General features: G+C 39.8%; 1 protein-coding gene across 9 annotated transcripts in view; it reads right to left on the reverse strand.

Moving 5' to 3' along the window:
- The window catches only part of lrrfip2 (leucine rich repeat (in FLII) interacting protein 2), a 184,630-nt gene that overhangs the window by 53,121 nt on the left and 105,316 nt on the right, over positions 1-26,193 (reverse strand). For 4 of the 9 annotated variants that reach the window (XM_080193704.1, XM_080193705.1, XM_080193702.1 and 1 more), the window contains exons 7-15: positions 25,573-25,626; positions 25,153-25,218; positions 24,867-24,938; positions 21,792-21,839; positions 21,652-21,696; positions 17,348-17,404; positions 17,195-17,248; positions 14,475-14,543; positions 12,403-12,516 (exon numbers count right to left, since the gene is read on the reverse strand). The exons of 4 other annotated variants lie outside the window; for them this stretch is intronic. In XM_080193704.1, the coding sequence (XP_080049830.1) occupies positions 12,403-12,516; positions 14,475-14,543; positions 17,195-17,248; positions 17,348-17,404; positions 21,652-21,696; positions 21,792-21,839; positions 24,867-24,938; positions 25,153-25,218; positions 25,573-25,626 (579 nt within the window). The remainder of the gene's footprint in view (positions 1-12,402; positions 12,517-14,474; positions 14,544-17,194; positions 17,249-17,347; positions 17,405-21,651; positions 21,697-21,791; positions 21,840-24,866; positions 24,939-25,152; positions 25,219-25,572; positions 25,627-26,193) is intronic. One more of the 9 variants, XM_080193706.1, reaches the window with a different exon arrangement.

Genomic DNA, 26,193 nt, shown 5'->3' on the forward strand with positions numbered 1-26,193 from the left:
GTCGCATTGCTATTTGAGAGAGCTTGTTGCGATTCAAAATGCTGCCACATCCACATCATAACAGTGATTGCACTTCAGAAATATTTCATTCACTGTAAAGCATTTTAAGGTGTCCCAAGGTCATGACAGGTACTATGTAAATACAAACATTTCATTATTTAACTAGGCATGTCCCCAGTCCCCAATCTCTACCATCTCCAGACACAGCCTAATTTTGGCAAATAAGTTATACTTTGATCTTCCTTCAGGATTCAAATGTTAGGAATGAAAACATAGAAATATTTATTTTGTCTTTAAACAAAATACTAAAGTTAGTTTTTAACTGGCATAGTTTAAGGCTTTCATTAAACAAGGTGTTCCTGGCTACAGCAAATCTAGCTTTGCATGACATTATTGATAAATGTGGGGGACCCACTTGCCAGGACAGGACAGCAAAATTACTCTGACAAGATAGGATTAAAAGACCCTAATTCTGTCAGCTTGAATTCTACACCTTGGCAAATAAATTATCTTTCAACTCTTCTGACAACAATCACCACTGAAGTACCTAAAAATTTTATAAAGGAAATAGAGTCATATAGCACAGAAAAGGCCCTTTGGTCCATTGAGTCTACACCAACAATAACTACCACAAACGTCACGCTTCTCCCATTTTCCAGCATTTTTCCCACATTCTCGACTGTTATGATGTTTCAAGCATTCATCCAAATACTTTTTAAGGGTTGTAAGGTTTCCAACTTCCACTGCCTCCCCAGGGCATGCATTCCAGATTGTCATCATCCTGAGTAAGAAAAAAGTTTCTTCAAATCCCCTCCAGATCACTTGTTCCTAAACTCTCAGCAGACTAAGGAAATTTGGCACGTCAGCTACGACTTTCACCAATGTTTACAGGAGCACCATAAAAAGCATTCTTTCTGGTTGTATCACAGCTTGGTATGGCTCCTGCTCTGCCCAAGACCCTAAGGAACTATAAAAGGTTGTGAATGTAGGACAATCCATCATGCAAACCAGCCTCCCATCCATTGCCTCTGTCTACAATTCTCACAAAGCAGCCTTGACAAAGCAGCCAGCATAATTAAGGACACCACCCACCCCAGACACTCTCTTCCACCTTCCTCCATTAGGAAAAAGATACAAAAGTCAGAGGTCATGTACCAACTGACTCAAGAACAGCCAGAGTTTTGAATGGATCTACCTCACACTAAGTTGACCTTTCTCTGCATCCAAGCTATGACTGTAACACTACATTCTACACATTCTCTTTTCCTTCTCTTTGAATGGTATGGTTTATCTGTATAGTATACAAGAAACAATACTTTTCATTATATACTAATACATATGACAAAATCAAATCAAAAAAACTATGCCCTCGTGTTTGGCCCCTCAACTCAGCTGTCCCCCAACTCACCCAGTTCATCTCCCTCAATTATATACACCCTCAAAAATATGCCTCCCACAGCCTTCTCAGCTCTAAAGAAAGCAATCCAAGCCTATCCAGTCTCTCCTTATAGCTCAAATGCTCCATCCCAAGCAACATTTTGGTGAATCGTCTCTGTACAATCACATCTTTCCAAGGGCAAGGTGAGCAGAACTGCACACAGTACTCCAGCTGCAACCTGACCAACATTCTGTACATTTTCAACATTACCACCTTGCCCTTAAACTCTATACCATAACAGCCCTATTCACCTGTTCTGCCACCTTCAGGAATCTGTGAATAACTATCCCAAGATCTATCTGTTCCTCAGCTTCCTAGTGTCTTACCATTCATTTAATATTTGTTAATTCTTCTGAAGTACATCACCTCACACTAAACAGTGATTAAATACCAACAGCCACTGCTCTGCCTGTCTAACCAATCTGTCTGTATCTTTCTGCAAACTACTCTTTTTTTTCATTATTAACCACTCTACCAATCTTGATTTCATCTGCAAATTGATCATTCCCCCACATCAACATCTATATCATTTATGCACATAATGATAAGGGACCCAGCACTGAACCTTGTGATACACCACTGAACACCAGCCTCCAATCACTCCAACAGTCTTCTACCATCCTCCACCTTTTGTGTCCTGTTACAAGCCAAGTTTCCCTAAATTCCATGTGCTTCAACCTTCTCTAATCAGTCTCCTGTGTGGTCTTTGCGGAATTCCATATAAACTACATCATTCCCTCATCCACACATTCAAACACCTTATCAAAAAATTTGTTAGGCTTGACCATGACAAAGCCATGTTGACTATCCCTAATCAAGCCATGCCTTTTCAAGTAGGGATTAATACTCTCCTTCAGAATTTTCTCAGCTAGTTTCCCTACCACTGACACAAAACTCACCAGTCTGTAATTCTGTGTTTCATTGCTATCATGCTTCTTGAAACCGCATTAGCCATCCTCCAGCACTTTCGCGATAGTATGAAGTCTCACAACACCAGGTTAAAGTCCAACAGGTTTATTTGGTAGCAAAAGCCACTGGCTTTCGGAGTGCTGTCCCTTCATCAGGTGAGTGGGAATTCTAGTCACAAACAGGGCAGATAAAGACACAAACGCCATTCATAAAATAATTGTTGGAATGCAAGTCTTTACAGGTCATCAAGTCTTAAAGGTAAAGACATGAGTGGAGAGAGGGTGAAGCACATGTTAAAGAGATGTGCTTTGTCTCCAACCAGGACAGATAGTGAGATTTTGCAACCCCAAGCAAGCCGTGGGGGTTACAGATAGTGTGACATGAACCCAAGATCCCGGTTGAGGCTGTCCTCATGTGTGTGGAACTTGGCTATCAGTCTCTGCTCAGTAATTCTGCATTGTTGTGTATCATGAAGGCCGCGTTGGAGAACACTTACCCAAAGATCAGCGGCCAAATGCCCGTGACAGCTGAAATGTTCCCCCACAGGAAGAAAAAACTCTTGCCTGGTGATTGTAGAGTGGTGTTCATTCATCCGTTGTCGTAGCGTCTGCATGGTCTCCCCAGTGTACCATGCCTGGGACATCCTTTCCTGCAGCTTATCAGGTAGACAAAGTTGGCTGAGTTGCAAGCATATGTACCGTGTACCTGGTGGATAGTGTTACCACGCGAGATGATGGCATCTGTGTCGATGATCCGGCATGTCTTGCAGAGGTTGCTGTGGCAGGGTTGCATGGTCACTATTCTCCTGAAGGCTGGGTAGTTTGCTGCGACAACAGATGAATGAACACCGCTCGACAATCACCAGGCAAGAGTGTTCTCTTCCTGTTAGGGAACACTTCAGCAGTCATAGGCATTCGGCCTGCGATCTTCGGAGAAGTGTTCTCCAAGGCAGCCTTCATGAAACACGACAACGCAGAGTTGCTGAGCACAGACTGATAGCCCAGTTCCACACACGAGGACAGCCTCAATCAGGATCTTGGGTTCATGTCACACTATCTGTAACGCCACGACTTGCAAAATCTCATTAACTGTCCTGGCTGAAGACAATATACATCTCTTTAACCCATGCTGAACCCTCTCTCCACTCATTGTCTGTACCTTTCAGACCTGATTACTTGTAAAGACTTGCATTCCAACCATTATTTTGTAAATTGAGTTTGTGTCTTTATATGCCCTGTTTGTGAATAGAACTCCCACTCACCTGATGAAGGGGTAGTGCTCCTAAAGCTAGTGGTTTCTGCTACCAAATGAACCTGTTGGACTTGAACCTGGTGTTGTGAGATTTCTTATTGTGTTTACTCCAATCCAACACTGGCATCTCCACATGATGACTTACGCCATAGCCAGAGAGGAATTAAATATTTGTGGCAGAGCTCTTTCAATTTCCTGCCTTGCCAACCACAGCAGCCTGGAATGCAATTTATCTGGGTCTGGGGATTCATCCATTTTTAAAGCTATCAGAGCCTCCAAAACCTCATTTCCTTTGTCAAACTTTTCCTATGATGTCCTTTGAGTGAAGACTGACAAGAAGTATTCATTTAACACTCTTCCAATGTCCTGTGGCTTCGCGCACAGATTGCCTCCTTGGTCTCTAATGGACCCTACTCTTTCCCTGGTTAACCTCTTTCCCCTTAACATATTTACAGAATATCTTAGGAGTCTCATTAAGTCCTTTTTCATCCCCCCTCTTCGCTCTTCTAATTGCTTTCTTTGGTTGCCTCTTGTTCCTCCTATATTCCTCTAGGAACGCAGCTCAATTGCTCACTTTGGATTTGCTAAAAGCCTTTCTCTTCTTCCTTATCCAGACTTCAATTGTCCTAGACATCCAGGGTCCCCTGAACTTATTGCTACTACACTGCCCCCTGTAGGGAACATGTTGGAACTGTGCTCTCCCATTTCCTTTTTGGATGCCGTCCACTGCTCTGCTGTAGACTCTCCCACAAAGAGCTGTCCCCAATCAACTTCGGCTGGATTCTGCCTTGTTTTAATAAAATCTGCCCTCCTCCAATCCAAAGACATGTTGTGCAGACCATCTTTCTCCTTGTCCATAACAAGTTTGAACCGTATCATGTTGTGGTCGCTATTACTAAAATGCTCCCCGCCCCCGCCACAGTGAACACTTGTCTGCCTTCGCTCCCCAGAACCAAGACTGCTCCATCGCTTTTTGGGCCTTCTATCAATGGTTACTGAATCTTGATAGAACTATGATGAATCTAAAGACAGAATTTTGAAGTTAGCGTCTAATGAATGGCGAATTAGAATCCAACTAGGCAACACAAGACGAATAGTGCCTCAAGCTTTGCTGCTAATTCCATACAGCCAGGCACCTATCTGGCATGAGACCTCTAAACTGGGTTTTTGCTGCACTGCTGCAAACCTGGAACTAGCAATGCATACTGATCTTTAAGTCAGAGCAGAAAGAGAACAAGAACTGAAGCACCCATTACATGGAGCAAATTAAGAAACTGATTCCAAGCTAACAGTCAAGCACACCAAATCAACCAAAAATGTAACTACAGAACAATACTTGATTTCTGAGATACAATTAAGATAGATTCAACAGTAAAACAGGTAACGCATGCTGCTTGAACAAAAAACCCTAGGGTATTGAATGAAAAATGTAATCTAAACAAGTTAGGGCTCGTTGAGCACAATATCAGTTTGAAGAATATAAGATAGAATAGTGCATGTATTCTTAACAGGAATTGTTTTTATGACTTGAAGAACCTCTATTAAAAGTTCAAGGTACTTGGTCGGGACCATTTTGAACTAATTGAGAATTTAATCAAAATACACAGATTGTACTATAGCATACAAAATATTTGTGCCTCAATGGTCACACTGCAAGGATAGCACATGTATTTCAACATCGTTACGGTTGCCATGACAAGAATATGTTTATCAAAACAAGTACACTACCCCTACTATAAATCAGTAGGTGGAGTACTGCTGAATGACAGATTTCTGTACAATGTCTTGAATTCTTATCTCTCTGTATGACAAAGTTTTTCCATCTGAGATATTTCATAGCAATTCTTCAACATTAAAGACCCATTATATGAATTGAAAAGTCCTCGAGTTTATATCTCGATCACATGATAACACGGCATCATTTTTTTGGGCTAGAAATCCAGAGGCATAAACTAATAACTTGGACACAAACATTCAATCTGTACTTGTGGCTGGTGAGTTTAAATTCAACTAATTAAATACATCTGAAATTAAAAGCTAATATCAGTAATGGAGACCATGAAGCAATCAGATCTTCATAAAACCCTTCTGGGACACCCATGGAGGGAAGTAAATATGTCCATAAACAGTCTTGCCTACAAGCCAGACTACAACAATGTAATTCTTAACGGTTCTCTGAAATGGTCATTGTACCAAAATTGTTCTTAAAAAAACTGAAGAGAAAATGATTTAGCAACTAAATTGGGAGGTAACAAAGGCATAGCTAACCCAGTTGTGCAAAGTTATTTTCTAACAACTGGATATTTGAGCCAAAATTGGAAGAGATGTCCCACAGAGCAGTAAAGCAAGAGCCTAACAGTCACGCTGACTAGATCATCCCTCACAGAGAATGTCTCAGACAATTCCATCACCATCCCTGTCTCATCAGCAAGAGGTGGCAAGACTGGTATACATTTCAAAGGGAATGACCCTGAGGGTCCTCAATATTGACTCCAGACCTTATGAAATCAAAAGCCACCAGGTCAAACAGGGGCAAGGAATCCTCCTCCTGATTGCTACTTGAGATATTGTCTATTTCAGGGGATGCAGGGACCAATTATATGGGAGAGGCCACGAGGGTTTTTGTGAGCACATCAAGTTTTATTTCACAATGCGCACGGTGCAGGCTTCAAATCCCCAACTGCCGGATGCTTGTGACAATGTCAATGATGTCATGGAGTGATTATGTGACTGTCTTCATAAAGGGACCATGTCACACATGGTAATTCCCCAAAGTCACAATACTACCCATCATTCTTGCTCAACTGATTGATCAGCATTCCTCCATGTTGAACACCACTTGGAAGAAGCAAAGGTGCAGAATTTACATTGGGTGGGGTACTTTATCACTGAGTGGCTCAGTAGCATCATTACTGTTCTGGAGTCTTGAGGACAAAGCTGATGAGAGACCTTTACCTTGTGTGTTACACTTGTATCTCTCCATGGTAGTACTGGTAGGAGTGACCACCATAAGCCGCAGCAATTAAACAACTGAGGGGAGAAGGCTCCCCAAACATCCACATCCTCAATGCTGGACACAGCCCAGCATGACAGTTCAAAAGATGGGGGTAAAATGTTTGCAGCCACCTTCAGCAACAACTGCTAAGTGAATGACCCATTTCAGCTTTCTTCTGAGGTTCCCACGAGTCTCAAAGCCAGTCTTCAGTTAATTCAATTCTCCCATGACCTGAGGAGTACAGAGGGCACAGCAAAAATCTGGGTCCCAAAAATATCCTGCCCGTCATATTCTAGAATTATCCATACCTTTAGCCAAAATATTCCAGTTCCACTACAACTATTGCATCTAACCAACTAAGGGAAAAAAAACGCTGGGAATGTGCTGTTCAAAAGAAGCAAGGCAAACCCCATCTGCCTATTTACTCCCCCAATTTACTCTCCATAATCAGCAGAGTAATGGAGATGTTGTTAGGACTAGTACGATGTGGGATCACCAAAGTGGGAGTGGGGGTTCACAAATTACTAGGAATGACTGGAGTGAATTTCCTGTTCAGCACCTTACCAGAGACATTGCAGAAATCAAAATATATTACGTCCTTTTATTAACCACCTTTTCTGGTCCTCATTCAAATAATTACATTAGGTTGATCATGTTTTAATTTTTTTTTCAAATTTGTGCTTCATTCACTTTCCAGTTTCTGAATATCTTCTAAGATCTTTGAGCAAACATTGTTTCTTTCCTGCCTCTGGCACTAATTAATTGGTCCATAGTTCAGTGTAAAGAGAAAGAAAATGAAAGACATGATTTTGGAACATTTACATGTTGAAGACACCATTATGCCAATATATTTCAAGTGGGTCATCTGTCACTAAATTTAAATTCCTACATTAGCTTCTGATCACGACAGCAATTAACTATTTCAATACTGCTGCAGCATCTGGAGAGAAAGCAAGAGCAAGTGAAGGACAACAGATGAAGGACAGAGCAGATGATTTGGCAATGGATATGAACAAAATAATGCAAAAGCAAAGCACAAGTGGATCTTCAAATAACAGAATCCACTAGCACAGTTCACAATTTTGAAGTGGATTTGGCCTGCTTAAAAACTCGATTCACCAAAAGCTGAGATTCCAAATGAACAAACCTCTGTCAACAAGACAACATACTTCCAACTCTATAACATGGTCATCTCCACCCCTCGTCAACTCATCTGATGCTGAAACACTCAATGACATCTTCAGCATGGCGAGAATAGACCTTTTGGAACTCTCCTATCTTAGTCTCCCCAGAACCTTGCATCCATATCTTGGCCTGCCACAAGCTTTTCATGAATAGAACTGTTTCAACAGGCGAAATCCACTTCAACACATTCTGTTCATCTGCAACCCTGTACTCATGGGCTTGTATTGACTCTCAATCACTAACGTCTTGATTTTAAAATTCTCACCCTTAATTTTCAAACACTCCCTTGCTCTTCCCTGTGATTTTGTTCAACTCTACAACCTTCACTACATTCCTTGAATTTCAGCCACTTGTGCATCCCTGATTTGTTCCGTGATTTATTTGCTAAACTTCCCAAAATATTCTTTAAAGCTTATCTTTTAGACCAAACTTCTGTCATTTCTGTGGCATGATGTCAAATTCTCTTTGACAATGCTCCCATGAAGCATCTCATGTCATTTTAGTACACTGAAAGCATGATATAAATGCAAGCTGTTAATTTGAAGGGGGTACTGGCACTCAGATTAAGATTGCAAATCTAGACCTTGATCACCATACTGAGCTGTTGCAATAAATTTGCTGCTGCATAACATTACCTTGGGCCATTTTTGGGTGATCAGAAAAATGGGGTCCAAAATTCATAATCACAGTGAAAGTCCTTTAATGAATGCACAGTTGTACAGTTAAATGCCAAACCAGCTATCCTGATGTCTCTCAACCCCAGCAACTGATGTGGTGCCCGTAGTCCTAATTGGGATTAGGCAGATTCACTCATTAAATCTGTAGACCATTCTCCAATGATCACGCATCTGGCTGCAAGAGGGACCAGGCATCAGCATTTCTTAGGGTCGAACACACAACTACAGTAAAAGATGAACATGAAGAATTTCTACAATTGCAAGGTGTATGGGTTTACCATTGTGTGTTTTTGGGGCTGCTGTGGTGTCTTCTTAGTTTTGGCAGGGAGTGTTGTTGCAGGTAGAACAGAGGATTTGGTGAACTGTTGACACAATGGCCAGAGCAAGACAGGGAGATGAAGCAGAGGCTGCAAAGAGAGCAAGCTCTGTGTGATTACCTATGAGAACCTTGTGCTGACCCCCATCATGTTCCCTGACAGTGACAATAGGCTCTCTAGGACATAAGAAATAGGAGCAGGAATAAGCCATCGAGCCGCCTGCCCTGCCATTCAACAAGATCATGGCTGATCTGAAGTGCATCAGTTCCAGTTTCCTGCTTTCGCCCCATAACCCTTAATTCCCTTGTCTATCAGAAACCTATCTACCCGTGACTTAAATATATTCAGCGAGGTAGCCTCCACCACTTCAACGGGCAGAGAATTCCAGACACTCACCACCCTTTGAGTGAAGAAATTCCTCCTCAACTCCAATCTAAACTGCACCCCCCTTATCTTGAGGCTGTGCCCTCTAGTTCTGCTACTCTTTCTAAGTGGGAAGAATCTCTCTACCTATCTAGCCCCTTCATTATCATATTTGTCGCTATAAGATCCCCCCTCAGCCTTCTAAACTCCAATGAGTACCACCCAGTCTATTCAATCTCTCCTCATAGGGTAACCCCCTCATCTCCGGTATCAGCCTAGTGAACCTTCTCCACACTCCCTCCAAGGCCAATATATCCTTCCACAAATACGGCGACCAAAACTGCACATAGTACTCCAGTTGCAGCCTCACCAGTACCCTGTACAGTTGCAGTAAGACCTCCCTGTTTTTATATTCAATCCCCCTCACTATAAAGGCCAACATTCCATTTGCCTTCTTGATCACCTGCTGCACCTGCAGACTGGGTTTTTGCGATTCGCGCACAAGGACCCCCAGGCCAGCCGTTTCACCCAGCATCTCCATGCACATCCAATAAGGATTCCCCTGAATGCTGTCCCAAAGTCTTAATGAGTACCCTGTAGCAGAACTTGTCTCTGGCCTTCTAACTGCACAATCCTTCAAGTACCACGTAATTAACTATTACAACAGCGCACATCCTGATGGTTAATTGATATTTACTGCCAGGCTCGGCCATTGGTAAAGAACTGGTAGAGTCTCAAGTAGGAAATTAATGGACAAGAGCAAAGCCGGACATGATTAATTACGTGGAATTAACAACTCAAATTCACTCATGTCAGTTCCTGCTGCCCAAAATTATGGACTCGCTTGGCGATGAGAGGCAGAAGTGGTGAGATAGATGGGCAATGAGCAGGAGGGTGGCAGCAATGAAGCCAAGTTGAAAGAATTACCAAGTTAATAGGAGTTAAGGTAAAAAGAGTTAGCTTGGGGATTTTTGGATTAGTTCACACCCATGATCTCGTCATTCTGCAGAAGCTGATTTTGCAGAATTATGAAGATGGATCCCAAACCATGGGTTACATTAAAAACAAGGACATTTCTAGAGCGTCTGCAAAAAGATTTAGATTCATAACTCAGATTTACAAATAATAATGCAAAACTTATTGAGGCTTTTCATGGATTTTTTTGTTCTGATGTCTTGCTTGCCTCGATTAATTAGTCGATATCTGAAAAGTAAATTATGTTCATCTCAAATGTTCCTGAACATTATACAACATACTTCATATTCCAAATGTTTTAAGACTTCTTTGGTAGGTAGAATAATCTTTGCTCATTATTTCTGGGGTTTGTAATGGAATTGTAGCCATATGTTAAGCTGTATGATCTTAAAAGTTCTCTTATTCAGTCAACCCATCTTCACAACAAAAGAAATCATTCTTAATACAACAATTCATTTGAGCACTCATTCCCAAATTTCACTGGCTCCCCACATGCTGAGATTAGATTCTTGTTTGCGCTCTTAGATTACTTTATCATAGGCTTGTTAACACGGGCCATATTGTAGTCCCCAAGCCTTCTGGATCCAGCATTGCAAACCTGTTGAACATTCAACTGGCCTACATTTGAGAAATGCTGTAAAGCTGCTCAACCACAGGCTAGGAACTGACCCACAGCAAATGCAAGAGGAAACCAACCTGTGATTGGACGAGCAGCTAACAGCAGGGAAATGTGTTTTCAAGACAAGTCCGAGGGCCTGCAGTGGAAGTGTGTGGGCAAGAGGGCCTGTGGCTCATTCTCAGTCTCTACGTTCTCGTTCGCTCTCAACAACACACTAACACACACACTCACCCACCCTGAGACTGAGTTAGATATACAGACTCATCCTCTCAATCTCACAGTCATCTTGATTATTAAAAGTTATCTGGTTACTGCTTTGACATCAATTTCAGGTTTTGCTCAGCAAGTTGTTTCTTTTCATACATCAGCCTTGTTTTGAAATTTGCCTTTAATGTTGTGTCAAACTTCATCTTCCTGAAATTTCCTCAAATTTGAAAAAAAGAAACTGAAACAGCTCCAATGCCAAAAAGTTGAACAAGCTTGCTTTATAGTCTCATCTCACTCTAGCCCATGGAGTGAAAGTTCCCACCTTCACACACAGACGTCACCAAAACAAGTATATTCCTTATCTCTGTTTCAACAGCAGCAGCCAGGCTTTCAGTTATTGCACCTCCACCCTTGGGAACTCCTCCACTATATATTAGCCATGGAACTGAAGACTCCTGATGAAAATATTAATGCAATGCCAATGGGCTGCTTTTCATTCTCTCCAACCAACATCAATACAAAAAAGCCAGCACCTGAAGTTCCATTATCACACTTTATTTAATCGTATTTCAATAGTATCACAGTAACTTACATAATAATAAGCCATACTAAGGAATCCCAAACTATAAGCTTTCAATACATTTTAACTGCTAAAAAAGAACCTCAAAAGCAATCAACTGGCAAACTCCATGCCTCTTCAGCACATAAAAAAAGTTTCTTTAATTGCAAGCAAACTCAGAATTAGTAGACAGACCAAGCTACAGAAAACCAAAAGCTAAGTAAATACAACATTAATGTCCAGAATTCACACCTTTATGGAATTGCAGAATGGAAAGAAGAACACTTAACATAACTAAGGAAAGATTGGTGCTGGCAAACTGATATGGGTCTTTAAAGTGACAGGTTATTTGCATAAAAACATTATTAGGTTTTAAGGATCAAAGCTATAGGAGAACCAAACGTCAAACCAGGAAACCTGCATGCATCTTGTTTCCTACGTACACCTTATGGGTCCAATTATGTCAAGCCGATACAGTAAAATAAGGTCACTGCCTGTGAACACAAGGAACAGCCTTAATGCTCCCTATACTTGCGCTGAAACTTAAAGCACCTGTGATGGACAGTCTGATTTGCCAGTCTTAAACGTGGCTTCAACTTCTGAAAAGACTATATACTCATTAGGACAGAGGATGCAAAATAAAGAGAAAAAAGTTCGGTATTTGAACATGTCACAAAATCTCCACGTAAGATAATGTAGACTCCATTTGTATAGTATTTAAAGATCACTTCAGGATGCACACAACTTTCTCCTGAAGCCTTCCTATGTTAGATTCAATAATAAGAAGTCATACAAAATTCCTTTATTTTAAAAGCTAAGTTAACATTATTATTAAATTGCACATTGGATGACCACATCGAGAAAATTACGTGCAAGCCAACCACACAGTGCAAATATGCTCACTCACACTAAAGAGATCAGGCACAGTATTATCATCCAAGTCCGAGACCATGCTTCCCCTGCGGTTAGAACGGCTAAAATAGTCAGCTATCGATCCATTGTGATCAGAAAAATCAGAGGACTGCAGAGAAAAAGAAAAATTAAGTGATAAAAGTAGAGAATGCAGAACATTCTAAAAGTAAGGAACAGGACATTTTTAAAACCCATGGCAATTAAGAAATACTGCAGGCGATATTTGCAGGTACGAGTAACACAAAGTATGTTGACTTACAAGACGGAAACTCAAGGTGAGCTTGAAAATGGAAACAGCATTCATGATGAGCTCTGATAAAATGTTTTGGATCTGAAACTTTGCTTGTTCCCCAAAGATGTTGCCAGACCTGCTAAGTATTTTCATCATCGTCTGTTTTATTCCAGCATGACACAAGTTGCATTTAGGCTCCAAGAAGTCTGAAGTGCTAGACTTCTATTTACATAAAGCCAGTTACATACAGGAGTCACGGACAACTACAAGGCACTCTAACCAATATCTCATGTGGCATATCTCTGCCGCAACACGTGCATGTACAGTGCCTCCCACAGCTGAGAGATGCAATTTCTTGGATACGGCTACTTTGGATGAGATGTTAAATTTAGGCTCCATGTGCCCTTTCAGGTGGATGTAAAATATGCCAAAGCACCAAGTGGATCAAATTCTCCTGGCCAACAATTATCATTCAACCAAGATCATAACAACAGATCTGATCATCTTTCTCAGTTGTTTGTGGGACATTGCCGGGAACAAATTAGCTGCATTTTTGACATGACAACTGTGACTACATTTCAAAATATGGCATTTGAGGTCACGAAAGGCACTATGATAAAAGCAAGGACTTTGTTAAATATTGAAAGAGTTCAAATGCCCTATATAGATATAATCCAAGGTAAAATTTATACTTGTTTGGTTGGGTGCTTTCGTTTTTAACAAAGATATTTTTTGCATAACACCATTTTACTCAATTGTTAATCCAGCACTAATAGCAATTTTCTCCAGGGAATGTTGCACTGTACTGAGATTTTCCTGATCGCCCCCTGTTTACTACTCTAACTCCTTTTTTAACCTGGCTAGTTGATCTAAGAGGATCGGCGCAACATCGTGGGCCGAAGGGCCTGTTCTGCGCTGTAATGTTCTATGTTCTATAACCTCACTACAATGCCCATTCAATAGGTTTATGTGCATTCAAACCAACTCTGCTCACCAATGGTCCCTGGCCCACAGCTTATTAGTTACATCTGCAGGTCATTAGTATTACAAATCTACAGAGATTTTAATTGGTGATTTTAATTAGGACATACAAGTGTTATAAATTGAACTGGAAATCATAACTGAAATGATAGCGTTTGAAGCAAAGTTAATTTTTGATCATATTTTTAAATCAAATGTCGTTTTAAAAATTTAATTTGATCACAACCCACAAATGTTGTGGGTTGAGGGTAGAGGAGGTTGAAATAGTAATTGAAGTGGAAGCAAGCCATCCAAAATAAAGAAAATTTTCATTTTCATTTTCTAAAGAAAACATGCTTCTAAATGAGTCATGAATGTATTAACAACACTGAGTGACACACTTTCAACCAGAATGTGCAGTTATTAAACCCAGCGTTTTTAGTTCAAACCTAGCTCTGCTGCAACATCACCCTCTCGTTCACCAGCTATTTGCATATTCTCAATGTGTTTCTGTGGCTTCAGTTAAGATGAGCTTTTGTCTAAATTTTTTTTAAGCTTTTCTGTTAAGCAAGTGACAGGTTGTTGAATCCATTAACTCGTTGTTTGTGACTGAAGAATCTTTTATTTATTTCATGCACTCTTTATCCCAACCTTAAAATTATTTCGATGCATCAGTTCATAGTTCTGACAAAGAGCATTACTCAAACCTGCAACTATCATTTTTCCTTTTATATGATTATATGCATTGCTATCGATGGGATGAAAGGAAATGAAATCTTAAAATCCACGGCAACAATATTCACCTTATTTCAAACATCTCTAATTATGATCAAAGTCTCCAACCAGAACACACTCTGACATGCATACAAGCTCACCACGCTGTCACGACGCCCCCGGCTGAAGCTATCTTGGGACACGTTGCTCATTGTTTCATCATCTGAATTCTACAAACAGTTAAAGTAAATAAACTATAAAACAAGTCTTGATGACATAAATCACATTGCAAAATAAGCTTCATGCTGCTGCAAGCTTCAACAAAACAGATAACATGTCATCAGGCCTTGTCTACAAAAATCAGTTCTTGCTCTCAGACACAAATTGCACAATGTTGCAAAGAAGATGCAAGTCCTTTATTTTCACAAAAATCAGATTTTGTTAATGAGATGCACAAGTTTTAGCAAAAATGTAACAATTATGTTGCTATTGCACAACTCAAGTAGAAACAGTTCTGTATTGGTGCTCTACAATTATAATACAGAGCACTTTCATTAGTAGTGGAGGAAACACTTCAACCATCCACAAGCATAAGCATAATGCAGAGAAAATGAGCCAAAATTCCTCTGCTTTAGACATTTAAAAAAAATGAGGAATCTATCATCTGAGCAACATCAAACATAAATAATCTCTCCATCTGCTAAGGATATCAAGATCAGAACCGTGGGAGGTGTTACAACTCATACTTTGGCGTTGAAATGCATGGGTCAATTGCATTTACAACATGATTTCAGAAAGAGTGTATGCTTGCACTAATCAATATCATAACTGGCAAAGACCCGAGATGTGAGGTGCATTTGGCAAAAGTAGAGAACATTAGAAAATCCAAACAGATTTCATCAATTAATGGCTACAGCCAATCTAATGATTATTCTAGATTTTGAAAGGGATAACAACTAAAATGGTCACAAGCCTGATTCTGTGGACACCTACTGAATTAATTATCACCACCACTGGTGTAGTTTTCATCACACCTCACATTTCCCAATGTCCTCCACCAGGCAATCCCTCCCACACCAACTCAACTCGTCCACCTCTCGTTCACCTTTAAAATCCTTGTTCTTGATCTCTCAAACAAATATTACATCAAGTTTTCTAGTATGATATCTTCCCTGCCTTCCTTTCTCATCTTCTGCAACAAATAAGTTCTTGCTCTCAGTCATTTCAATCTCCATCTCATGTCCCTTTCCCTGAAGTCACTGTCCACCTGTCCTACCTTAATCTTTCCTTCCATATGAAATCCCTATGTATGCTGAAGACCATCTCCTGACCAGGCTAATTCATGTGGTCATGTGATTATTTGTCACAGACAAATAATCTCTGATCACTTTCCTAGTGTTCCTCTCCCCTTCCCACCCTACTTCCTTTGTGTTCACTCCTGGAAGGAACTCTCCCCAAGTCAATTACAACTACATTACAAACACCAAACTGTCTTTGATCCTGTTTACCACAATATTTCTGCAACCACTGATCTGCTCAAACATAGAATCTTCTCCACCTTTAATGCTCTCATTCCCACTAAACCCACAATTTACACACCCTTGCTGTTTTCATAGCCATCTCCACTTCCTTAGGTCCAAGGAATCCCAGTCCAATCACACGTTATCCGGACTTGAACATTTATGGTGGACAACTGGTTTATCCGTTTACTGGCAGACTTGGCTGGACCACAATGCTTTGCCAGGTGCTATTCTCCTCTGCCCAAACTACTCATTATTCCAGGATCATCCTGGAACACAAAGTTACTTCTTGATTTTGCTTCTATAGGACAAGTTCTTAAATCCCTCTCTCTTCCCTCCTCTGCCCTCAACTTGAAGCACAAAATAACACACTTTTCTTTGGCACGAAGACCAAGTCCATCCACTTTGTTGCTTCTTCGCCATCACTCTGCCAACAAGTGCTCCCCTAACTAACCTGAAAGTAAATTTCTGTCGGTTTCTCCAACTCACCACATGCCTAGTCCAATCTCACATTATCCCTTCAGCTTATTACCACCAAACTGCCAACCACTCATCTTCCCTTCCTGACTCCAAGTTAGCTGATATTGTCAACTACTCTTCAGGTATTGTTCACTCCCCTATACTAAAATCTACCATCCTCAAAGGATGGCAGTGGAAGCCAAAGGGAGTAGAGCAGAAGTCAGGCAAAAGAGTGAAGAGAATGGCTGGGGGTCAAGAAAAGCCATTACTGTACAAGTTTAGTCAGTCAGACTGTACTTGGAATAAGTCTGCAAATGCAGTGCTTCTGCTGGGGCTTACTCGATGAACAGCTGCAATTCTACTCAGTCATTCAGTTCTTTGATGGCCCAGGTGTCCCAAGTGTGCTGAGTAACTCAGTGAACTCTCCAAATCATGATTCAGTTATCCCCAAATTTCATGATAACAAATTATGAAAAGCAAAAAAAAGATAAGTGGTAACTTGTTATAAAAAAGGACACTAGTAAAGCAGCTTGCATTACATTATATTGCAACAGAAACACTTCCATTATCATGTACTCAGCCAACTTTCGGTGTTTATATTTGTGGTATTGCATGGTATGTATCAAATGCGAAATTAAATGAGTTCACAGCAAGAATGCAATGTGCAATTATCAAACGGTCACTGCAATGGCTGAGCTCATATGGGCTTTCATCTAACAAAGTGATTTTATACAGTAGGTCAACTCAGCTAAGTTCCTTAGCACTGGTAACAAACTTGCATCATCAGATTTTTAAAGTAACTTTTAATGCACATGCAGTGAAGATTTTTGTTTGGGACCTCAAGCATTAGTTCAATCAACAAAAACTAAAAATCATTTAGAAATCTGCAGCACTATTCTTACCATTGGGCTATTGTGCACTGAGCTTGCTCGTGAAGAATAGCTGTATTCAGATAGCTGAAGAAAAACCCAGAATGTTAAAAAGCCTACTGATGCTTCCAGTAATCCAAAACCTGTTTTTGTAAAGGTGTCATACATACTTTGCAGGAAACTTACAGTTCTCGAGCTATTTTTCTGATGGTGACTATAGAGTTTCTCATCATACAATGACACCTACAAATATAAAGTACGGGTTAATTGCGGTTTGATAAATTAGCTGAACTCAGCCATTATTCAGCTAAACAGATCATTAATGGTACCACAAATATCAAGTTCTATCTGCACAAAAGTAAACAAAGTCTATACAAACCAATTGTCTGAAGCATTCTAGTGCAACTGACTTAGAACCTGTACATGCTCGGATAAAGGGTCACAATTACCTAAAGTCAGAGCTTCATAAAGATTTGTAACTGTTACTAAAATGTCTTGGTTTTTTTCTACTTTGGTGGACAAAGCAACAAACATGACAGATTTAACTTCATTATATAAAGTTTCATATGCTGCTAATATTGCCTTGGTAATAAATATGGAGCGGAAGTTAAGTAAATGTACTTTCCATAGGCGAAAGAAAAACTGGTTGCTTTTGGATTCCAATAGGCCTACTAGGCATCGGCACTCTTCCTTGAAATCAGAAGATTGTGGTTTCAAGTGCTGCGATTTGAGCACATCATCTCGGCTGACATTTCATTATTTCACTGTCAGAGGTATTGTCATTTGATTCAAGCGTAAAGGTGAGATCCAGACTCAAATGTACACAATGTCAGTGCCCCGACCCGAGAATATTCAGCCCACAATGTTCCAATAATTTTCCTGCAGTAGGGTTTGAGCTTATTCAAATCGGAATGAGGTATCTCTGTACAATTATTTTTGCTTTGACAGATACTTAGTGCCTTTTTAATTCACATTATCTATTATTCCTAGCTCAATTTTACTCTGGAGAAAAAATAAGTTGCTTCATGTCCCACATCAGGTTTGAGTGTAAAATCTGGACTTAGAATCCAGGGCAGCACTGAAGGAATGCCATCTTTCAGAAAATCACTAACCTTCTCAGTTGCACACAAAATATTCTGTGGCATTATTTGAAGAGAAGCAGAGGAGTTTTCTTTGTACACTGGTCAAGATTTGCCCCTCACCCAGCACAAACAGATGATCCAGTTATTTCTTTCATTGCTGTTCTGGGAGCATACGGTGCTCAAGTTATTTGATGTGGAAATGCCGGCATTGGACTGGGATAAGCCCAGTAAGGAGTCTCACAACACCAGGTTGAAGTCCAACAGGTTTACTTGGTAGCACGAGCTTTGAGTGTCACTCCTTCTTCAGGTGAATGAAGAGTTGTGTTCGCAAACAGGGCATAAAAAGACACAAACTCAATTTACAAAATAATGGTTGGGATGCAAGTCTTTACAGGTAATCAAGTCTTATAAGAAATAGGAGCAGGAGTAGGCCATCTAGCCCCTCGAGCCTGCTCCACCATTCAATAAGATCATGACTGATCTGATAGTGGTTCAGTTCCACTTACCTACCTGCTTCCCATAACCCTCAATCCCCTTATTGATCAGAAATCTATCTACCTACGACTTAAAGGTACAGACAATGTGAGTGGAGAGAGGGTTAAGCACAGGTTAAAGAGATGTGTATTGTCTCCAGATGGGACAATTAGAGAGATTTTGCAAGCCCAGGCAAGTTGTGGGGGTTACAGATAGTGTGACATGAACCCAAGATCCTAGATGAAGCTATCCTCATGTGCGCAGAACTTGGCTATCAGTTTCTGCTCAGCAACTCTGTTTTGTCATGTGTCATGAAGACCACCTTGGATAAAGATCAGAGGCTGAATGCCCGTGACTGCTGAAGTGTCCTCTGACAGGAAGAGAACATTCCTGCCTGGTGATTGTCGAGCGGTGTTCATTCATCCGTTGTCGTAGCTGGTCTCCCCAGTGTACCATGCCTCAGGACATCCTTTTCTGCAGCGTATCAGCCAACGTTGGCTGAGTCACAAGAGTATGTACCTTGTACCTGGTGGATGGTGTTCTTACGTGAGGTGGTGGCATCCACGTCAATGATCCAGTGAGTCTTGCAGAGGCTGCTGTGGCAGGGCTGCGGGGCGTCGTGGTCACTGTTCTAAAGGCTGGGTAATTTGCTGCAGACAATGGTCTGCTTGAGATTGTGCGGTTGTTTGAAGGCAAGAAGTGGGGATAGCCTTGGCAAAATGTTTGTCTTCATTGGTGACATGTTGAAGGCTCTGGAGAAGATGTCATAGATTCTCCGCTCCGGGGAAGTACTGGATGATGAAGGGTACTCTGTCTGCCATGTCACGTGTTTATCTTCTGAGGAGGTCAGTGCGGTTTTTCACTGTGGCGCATCGGAACAGTCTATCGATGAGTTGAGCACCATATCCTGTTCTTATTAGGGCGTCTTTCAGTGTCTGTTCTGATTCTCCTCAGCCGAGCAGATCCTGTGTATACAGAGGGCTTGTCCGTAGGGGATGGCTTCTTTAACGTGTTTAGGGTGAAGCTGGAGAAGTGGAACATTGAGACTCCTTACTGATCCAACATGGAATCTCCACATCAAAGAATTTGAGCACAGTAAGCTCCCAGAACAATGAAATAAATAACTGGATTATCTGTTTTAAATGTTGGTTGAAGGGAAAATCCTGACCACTGTACAAGAAAAACTCCCCTGCTTTTCTTCAAATAATGCCATGGAATATTTTGTGTGCAACTGAGAAGGCTGGTGACCAGTCTGAAAGGTGGCACTCCTTAAGTACTGCACTGGAATTACAAGTCCAGATTTTACAGTCAAACCTGATGAGGAACATGAAGCAACTTATTTTGGGCTTGTGATACAGTGAAGTACTGAGATGACCATCCAACTTTACAACAACACGGAATCACTGAGCAGAAACTGCTGGCCAAGTTCCGCACACAAGGACAGCCTGAACCGGGATCTTGGGTTCATGTCACACTTTCTGTAACACCCACAACTTGCCTGGGCTTGCAAAATCTCACTAACTATCCTGGCTGGAGACAATACATATCTCTTTAACCTGTGCTTAACCCTCTCTCCACTCACACTGTCTGTACCTTTAAGACTTGATTACCTATAAAGATTTGCATTCCAACCATTACCTTGTAAATTGAGTTTGTGTGTATATACGCCCTGTTTATAAACACAACTCCCACTCACCTGAAGGAGCAACACTCAAAGCTTGTGCTACCAAATAGACCTGTTGGACTTTAACCTGGTATTGAGAGACTCCTTATTCTACTCAAATTGTTTCCCACAAGAGTACTTGATTAGCTGCCAAAAATATCTGTGTGCTGAGATCCTGAAAACTTTGTTAATATTTATTGGATTGCAGTCCAAGGAGTACACAAATGTATATGGAATTTTAACAAATGTCACATTTTAATTCTCAACAGGACAACTCAGCAGTTTAATAGTGCAGCTTCTATTATCAATCCAGAACTAGAATAATAATTATTGGAAATTTGGGCACTAACATTTACCCTTCTGCATCAACTCCTCATCCCATCCCACCTCCTCTGTTAAAATACAAACTCAGCCTTCGGCCTTCAGACAGTATTTCCATTACTCAGTTGGGTTATAGGTCATGGAGCAGGTGGTTCCATATTTGCCCGCAGCCATTGGGCAAGGGTTCTATTAATTTTCCTCTATATAAACCCGTTTAAGTTCAATTAACTATATTTGCTCTTCGATACTTTTACTTCATTTGGGGATGTCAGGCTAGAAATTCTCATTTAAGTTACAAATGGATGAGATATGGGCCCATGAAGAAGTTTCTGCAAGAATATCAGACAAGTTTAATATCACATGCAATTTTGCAAAGTAGCGATGCTACTTTAATACTTGACAAGTAAAGCACAGCAACATTAATACCTACTAGTTCAACACTCAGTCTTATTTGCAAATGCAATTTAAAACATTGCATGCTAAAATTGCATTTCTTTCTGATAAAAGTCATCAACCTGAAACTTTAGCGGTTTCTCTCCACAGACAGTACTTGACCTGCTGCGACTGCTGGCATTTTACTCTTTGTTTTGCATTACCAGCCCAAATCATTGAGTATAGGCATTATTACAAATATGTCATCCAGAAGCTTTTTGTTAAGAATTATTTCTGAGCTTTGTTTTTCAAGATTTACTTGGTCTACAAGGAGCAATAAAACATTAACATTGCACTTAATATGTTCAATTGCATAAGCATGGAGTTAAAAATGCAACTATTGCTGGTTATCAAAGACCCTTTTTTCAGTGTTGTCATATCCTGATTTTTAAAAAAATAACAGTTTGTAGTTGTTACTGGCCAAACTAACTTGCAGTTGCAGATAAACTATCACTACCATAAGCAACTACAATGCTTCAACCTTCTATCTACAGCCCATGCAGTTACTGTATACCAACCAAACTTTGGCTTCGAATTAGGCCAGTGCCTGAATTAGAAGATGCCTAAAGAAGCAAAGATATATTTATTCATATGAAACAATTTTTGCAGGAATTTGACTTCATTATGAAAAACTAATTGTAAAATATATCATACAAACCCTGTAATTCTTGGGTGCTGTAAATGGGCCACTATAGAGGGAGGATGGCTATATTGGAAACAAAGGAATGAGGAATCCAAATGAATAAGTACATCCTGAATTATGAAATATCATTCATAAGTTTATCACAAGTGAAAAATGACAGTTCTTTAGCCAAAATAAAGAGTAATACAAACTGAGTGGAGAAATCAATATTTGAATTATTCCTCACATGGATAACAGATTTTCAATAAGCTGTACACAAACAAAAATTCTTTTCTCCATTCATATCTAGAGGAAGGGAGAGGGTTGGTATAAATTCTGGTTCTGGCACCAAACAAGTTGAAAAGAATAAACTGTGATATTTTAGGGTATCATTCTATAACACTTCCCTTTGTGTGTTTTAAAAGGAAAAGAATTTCCACTATAAAAGACAATGGGCACAATTCTCTGGTCCCCTCCCCACCCCATGCCCTCTGTGTTTTTCACAGCAGCGGTAACTTCTGATTTCACTGTCATCAATGGGATTTCCCATTGAATCTAATCCCGCCGGGAAAGCCCCCAGAAAGGGTACGTTGTTTGTAGGACTGGAAGATCCTGCTGGTGGGAACAGCCGTGAAAATCTCACTCAACAGGCCCTAAACACTCAAGAATTTGTATCGAAGCCAAGTAAGGCAGCGTGGGGGATCTCAACAAAGTATTAATCTCAACTGATCCAGTCTCATCCATGGCCCATATTAATCAGAACAACTGTAGACATTAAGCAATTAATCATTATGTGTATCATTTCAAGGACAATAGTTTCAAGTGGGCAGGGCACAAGATATCAGCGGAGAACACATTCCTGGAATAGGTGACAGTTGATTTATAGTTAACAAGTCTACTAGCAAATAGGTGCAGGGGAATGTACTATGGAGATCAGTCAGGGTGTTGGGTAAAAGTCAACAGAGCAAAAGTACAAACAAGCAGGGGCAGACAATTTTTCAGTTGACACATTTCTTGGTAACTGCTAAAAATGCTCTGGCAAATCAATTTATTCGAAATAGTCATGTGCCGAAACAATTGGGATTTCAAGCTGAAGCTCCAATCGACTCCGAATTGTTTTGAGAAACAGCCAGAAATTAGCAAGATTCTTTCCACTATTATACAATAGTCAAACAATATATTTTAAGCAAGTGGGCAGAGCTCTAAAATTATGACAAATTGTATATTTATGTGTTAACAGTCGCACAAAGTTGATGGAGTACATCTGAAGGCATCTTACAGTTAAAATGTACAATACAACTCACAAAAATGAGTTCTAAATATAATAGTTTGTGTGCTAAATAAATGACAATTTGTTGCTTTCTTGGAAAGTGGCCTGTTCAGAAATCAGCTATGCCATTACAGTTTCCTCAAGTGCTTCTACAAATCCAATGGTGCAAGTTAGTTTCCAGAAAACTTGGACAATTCAAATGGTCTCAAAGCATACGTTAGTATATCAATTCATGAAAGCAAAAAACTGGTAATTTCCGAGTCTGATTTGAGAAAACAATTTAAATTCAACATGCATGACCGGACGCTGTAAGAAAAAGAAGCTGGAGTAGGGAGTTTTACAGACTATGAAATAATTACTTTTATTTGCTCACAAGATGCAATATTGCCCACCCTGAATTGTTCTCAAAAACGTGATGATTTTGTGACAATCAAAAGAAGATGCATATAGCAGCAATTTGCAATCAAACATTACTGGGTGACCAAGATCAAATGTAGCTGCATTCCCCACAAACTACACAGAAAATGTATCCAAAAGTTATGAAATAAAATGTACTAGTCAAATGGTAATTGTGACATTTCTACTATTAAAAGACATGTTGCAAGGAGGGGGAATTAAAGCCTTCCTCAATGAAACCTCTAGATAATAATGGCATCTCCAGGTCTATGATCCAAAATGCAACTGAGTGAAAACCTGATTCTACTAAAAGCTGGACGATTTCTCTCAAGGCATGTGGTTAATAATTGCAGGATGTAATTGCTAAAAGAGGGCATTCTTGGGCTGATCCCAGGAGACAGATTCAACACGGGTGCTTGCACATACAAGACCAGACTCCACTGAAACATTTTAACGCTCTATCTCTTTCCCTACCCCCCTCCCCCTATCCTCCAGGTTCAAAGTTGCTCATTCTACCAGCAAGATAGAGTCAGAGATTCCCTCTGAAAGGTCTGCAGCCCTTGAAAACTCACGGTTAGAGTAGAAATTTCAGAACTGCATCATGTGTTCTGTAAATGAAGCTGGAACTATTAACTCCTTCAAATGAAAACTGGTATCTCTATTTATTCTCACTGAATTCCAGTGAATGGGTCACAGCTGTGGGACAAGATTCTGCTGAGCAACAATGAGTCTCCTAAATGCTGCTTTATAAATTTCAGATCGGGTCTCACTAATGCATTTTGTGACAAAAAACATGCGCCCACCCCTCCATTCTAAAAAAGCAGGTAATCTAAAATCCAAAATGCAGCAAAATGCTCAATTTCAGAAATCAGATCAACATTTCTGAAAGTGGATTTCTCCAGCAATAGTAAGTTTGTTAACTTTCTGCACATTGTTTTAATCAAAATTTTTTTTACACCTCATTTGCTTAACTTATTCTCACTCCAAAAGACAATCAGCACCAGCCTTATGCACATCTCCAGTTTTAGATTTACAGAACTAACCTGGCATTTGGTTACTGGCAGATTCACATACAAAACAGATCTTTGAACATCAAATTACAATGTACATAAGCCCTTAATTTTGGGACAGTCTTCGATGCTGTTAAAAATTTGAGGTCTTAGAATTCCAAGTTATAATTGTCTATCTAAATGAACAAAGTCATAACATGATGAATGCAAGTTCACTTTTTTTTTAGATTCTGTTCAATACAGGAAATATAAGCAATACATAAAATCAAGATTAATTTTACAAGTTGCAATGGCTTGTAAAAATGGTGCATGCAATCTCCGAATTGGAATCAATTTCAACACTTAAGTAAAGACAATACAAAACTAATGTCCTAGAAACCCCAAGTTAAGCTGAACGCAAGATGCTTTACTTAAGTAAATAAACATAAGACAGACCCGAGTATAACTGGAGAAGGATTTAGCGCTATTTAAGGTGCTGTGCTTTCTTTGGTTGTGGTACATTCCACTCTGTGAAAATCAAATCATAGAAAGAATGAATTACTGTAAACAATACACAGTCAAAACATATCTGAAGTTGTTGCTCTGATACAAATACAAATAAAAAAAAGGAACACTATTTGTGGCTTCTAAAGCAATACGACAATACAAAAGATCTAGACCTCATAGCTTTACAGAGAAATTCAGACATTTGCCTCAACAAACCAAACATTAATCAACTAACCAAGGAGCCACTACTGGAAGTGGAGCGCTTCATCCTGACTGCATGAACATCACTGTGAATTGAACTCTGGTAGTGAAAGGTAAATTGAAACATTAAAAACCCAATCAGTACAAAACCGATACGTTACAAACATTACTCATTTTAATCATTAAAGCATTGGCATAACAGAAAAAATCTGGAAGATTTAATCTTTATATCGAGATTGGCAAGCATTAATGCTTGGAAGATGTTTTATATTCATAGATTTACCAAGTAAAATTCCTTATTAAATTTCAGGATGGAAATTATAACATAACTAGCTCAACCATGAAAGAAAAGATTTTCACATTAACCAAGATGCAGAATGTATTTGCAATGTACGGTGCCTCACTTTGTACAGGTTAAATTTTAAAACCAACTGACAGCATTCAGTTTACATACAGCTCGGGAAGTTTTCTCGAGGTGAGCAGATTTATCCTTTGCACGAGATGCCATCTACAAATGCACAGACAAGGAAATAAGAAGGGAAAATGAAGAACAAGATAGAGACAAATAAATCTAGAAATAGTTTTGATTGTAAAGGTAAAGATGCGCATTAAGACTCTTTCCTCTCTCCTCCCCTCTGCAATATAGAAAAAAACCTAAAATGGTAGTAATTCTTTGACCACAAGAATACAGATTATATTCTGACTACCCTGGAAATTTGGTGATCAGGTTGTACACGCTTCTAGGGCATTAACTGTCGTGCTAAGTAGCTTTACAGAAAGCCACCTATACTTTCAAATATGCTTCACACCCAACTTATATCTTCATCATATTTCAATTGAAAACATTTCTAAACCTCAGCCAAAACAATGCTGGTAAATGTAATTGAGATAAGGCAACAGATGTGTTTGTTTTGGGCAAGTTCCCTACAAAATGCTTATCTTTTCAAATGGAATTTCCATGGAAGTAGAGCACAACACTGAAGGTCTTGAAAAAAAGTGACTAATTAAATAGTTGTTGCATTTGTAACCACAAAAGGCTAGTACACAGGCACAGCAACTACAGGAAAGCTAATAA

Source organism: Carcharhinus amblyrhynchos, chromosome 8 (genome assembly GCF_965287045.1).
Source record: "Carcharhinus amblyrhynchos chromosome 8, sCarAmb.v2.hapA, whole genome shotgun sequence".
Taxonomy (NCBI): Eukaryota; Metazoa; Chordata; class Chondrichthyes; order Carcharhiniformes; family Carcharhinidae; genus Carcharhinus; species Carcharhinus amblyrhynchos.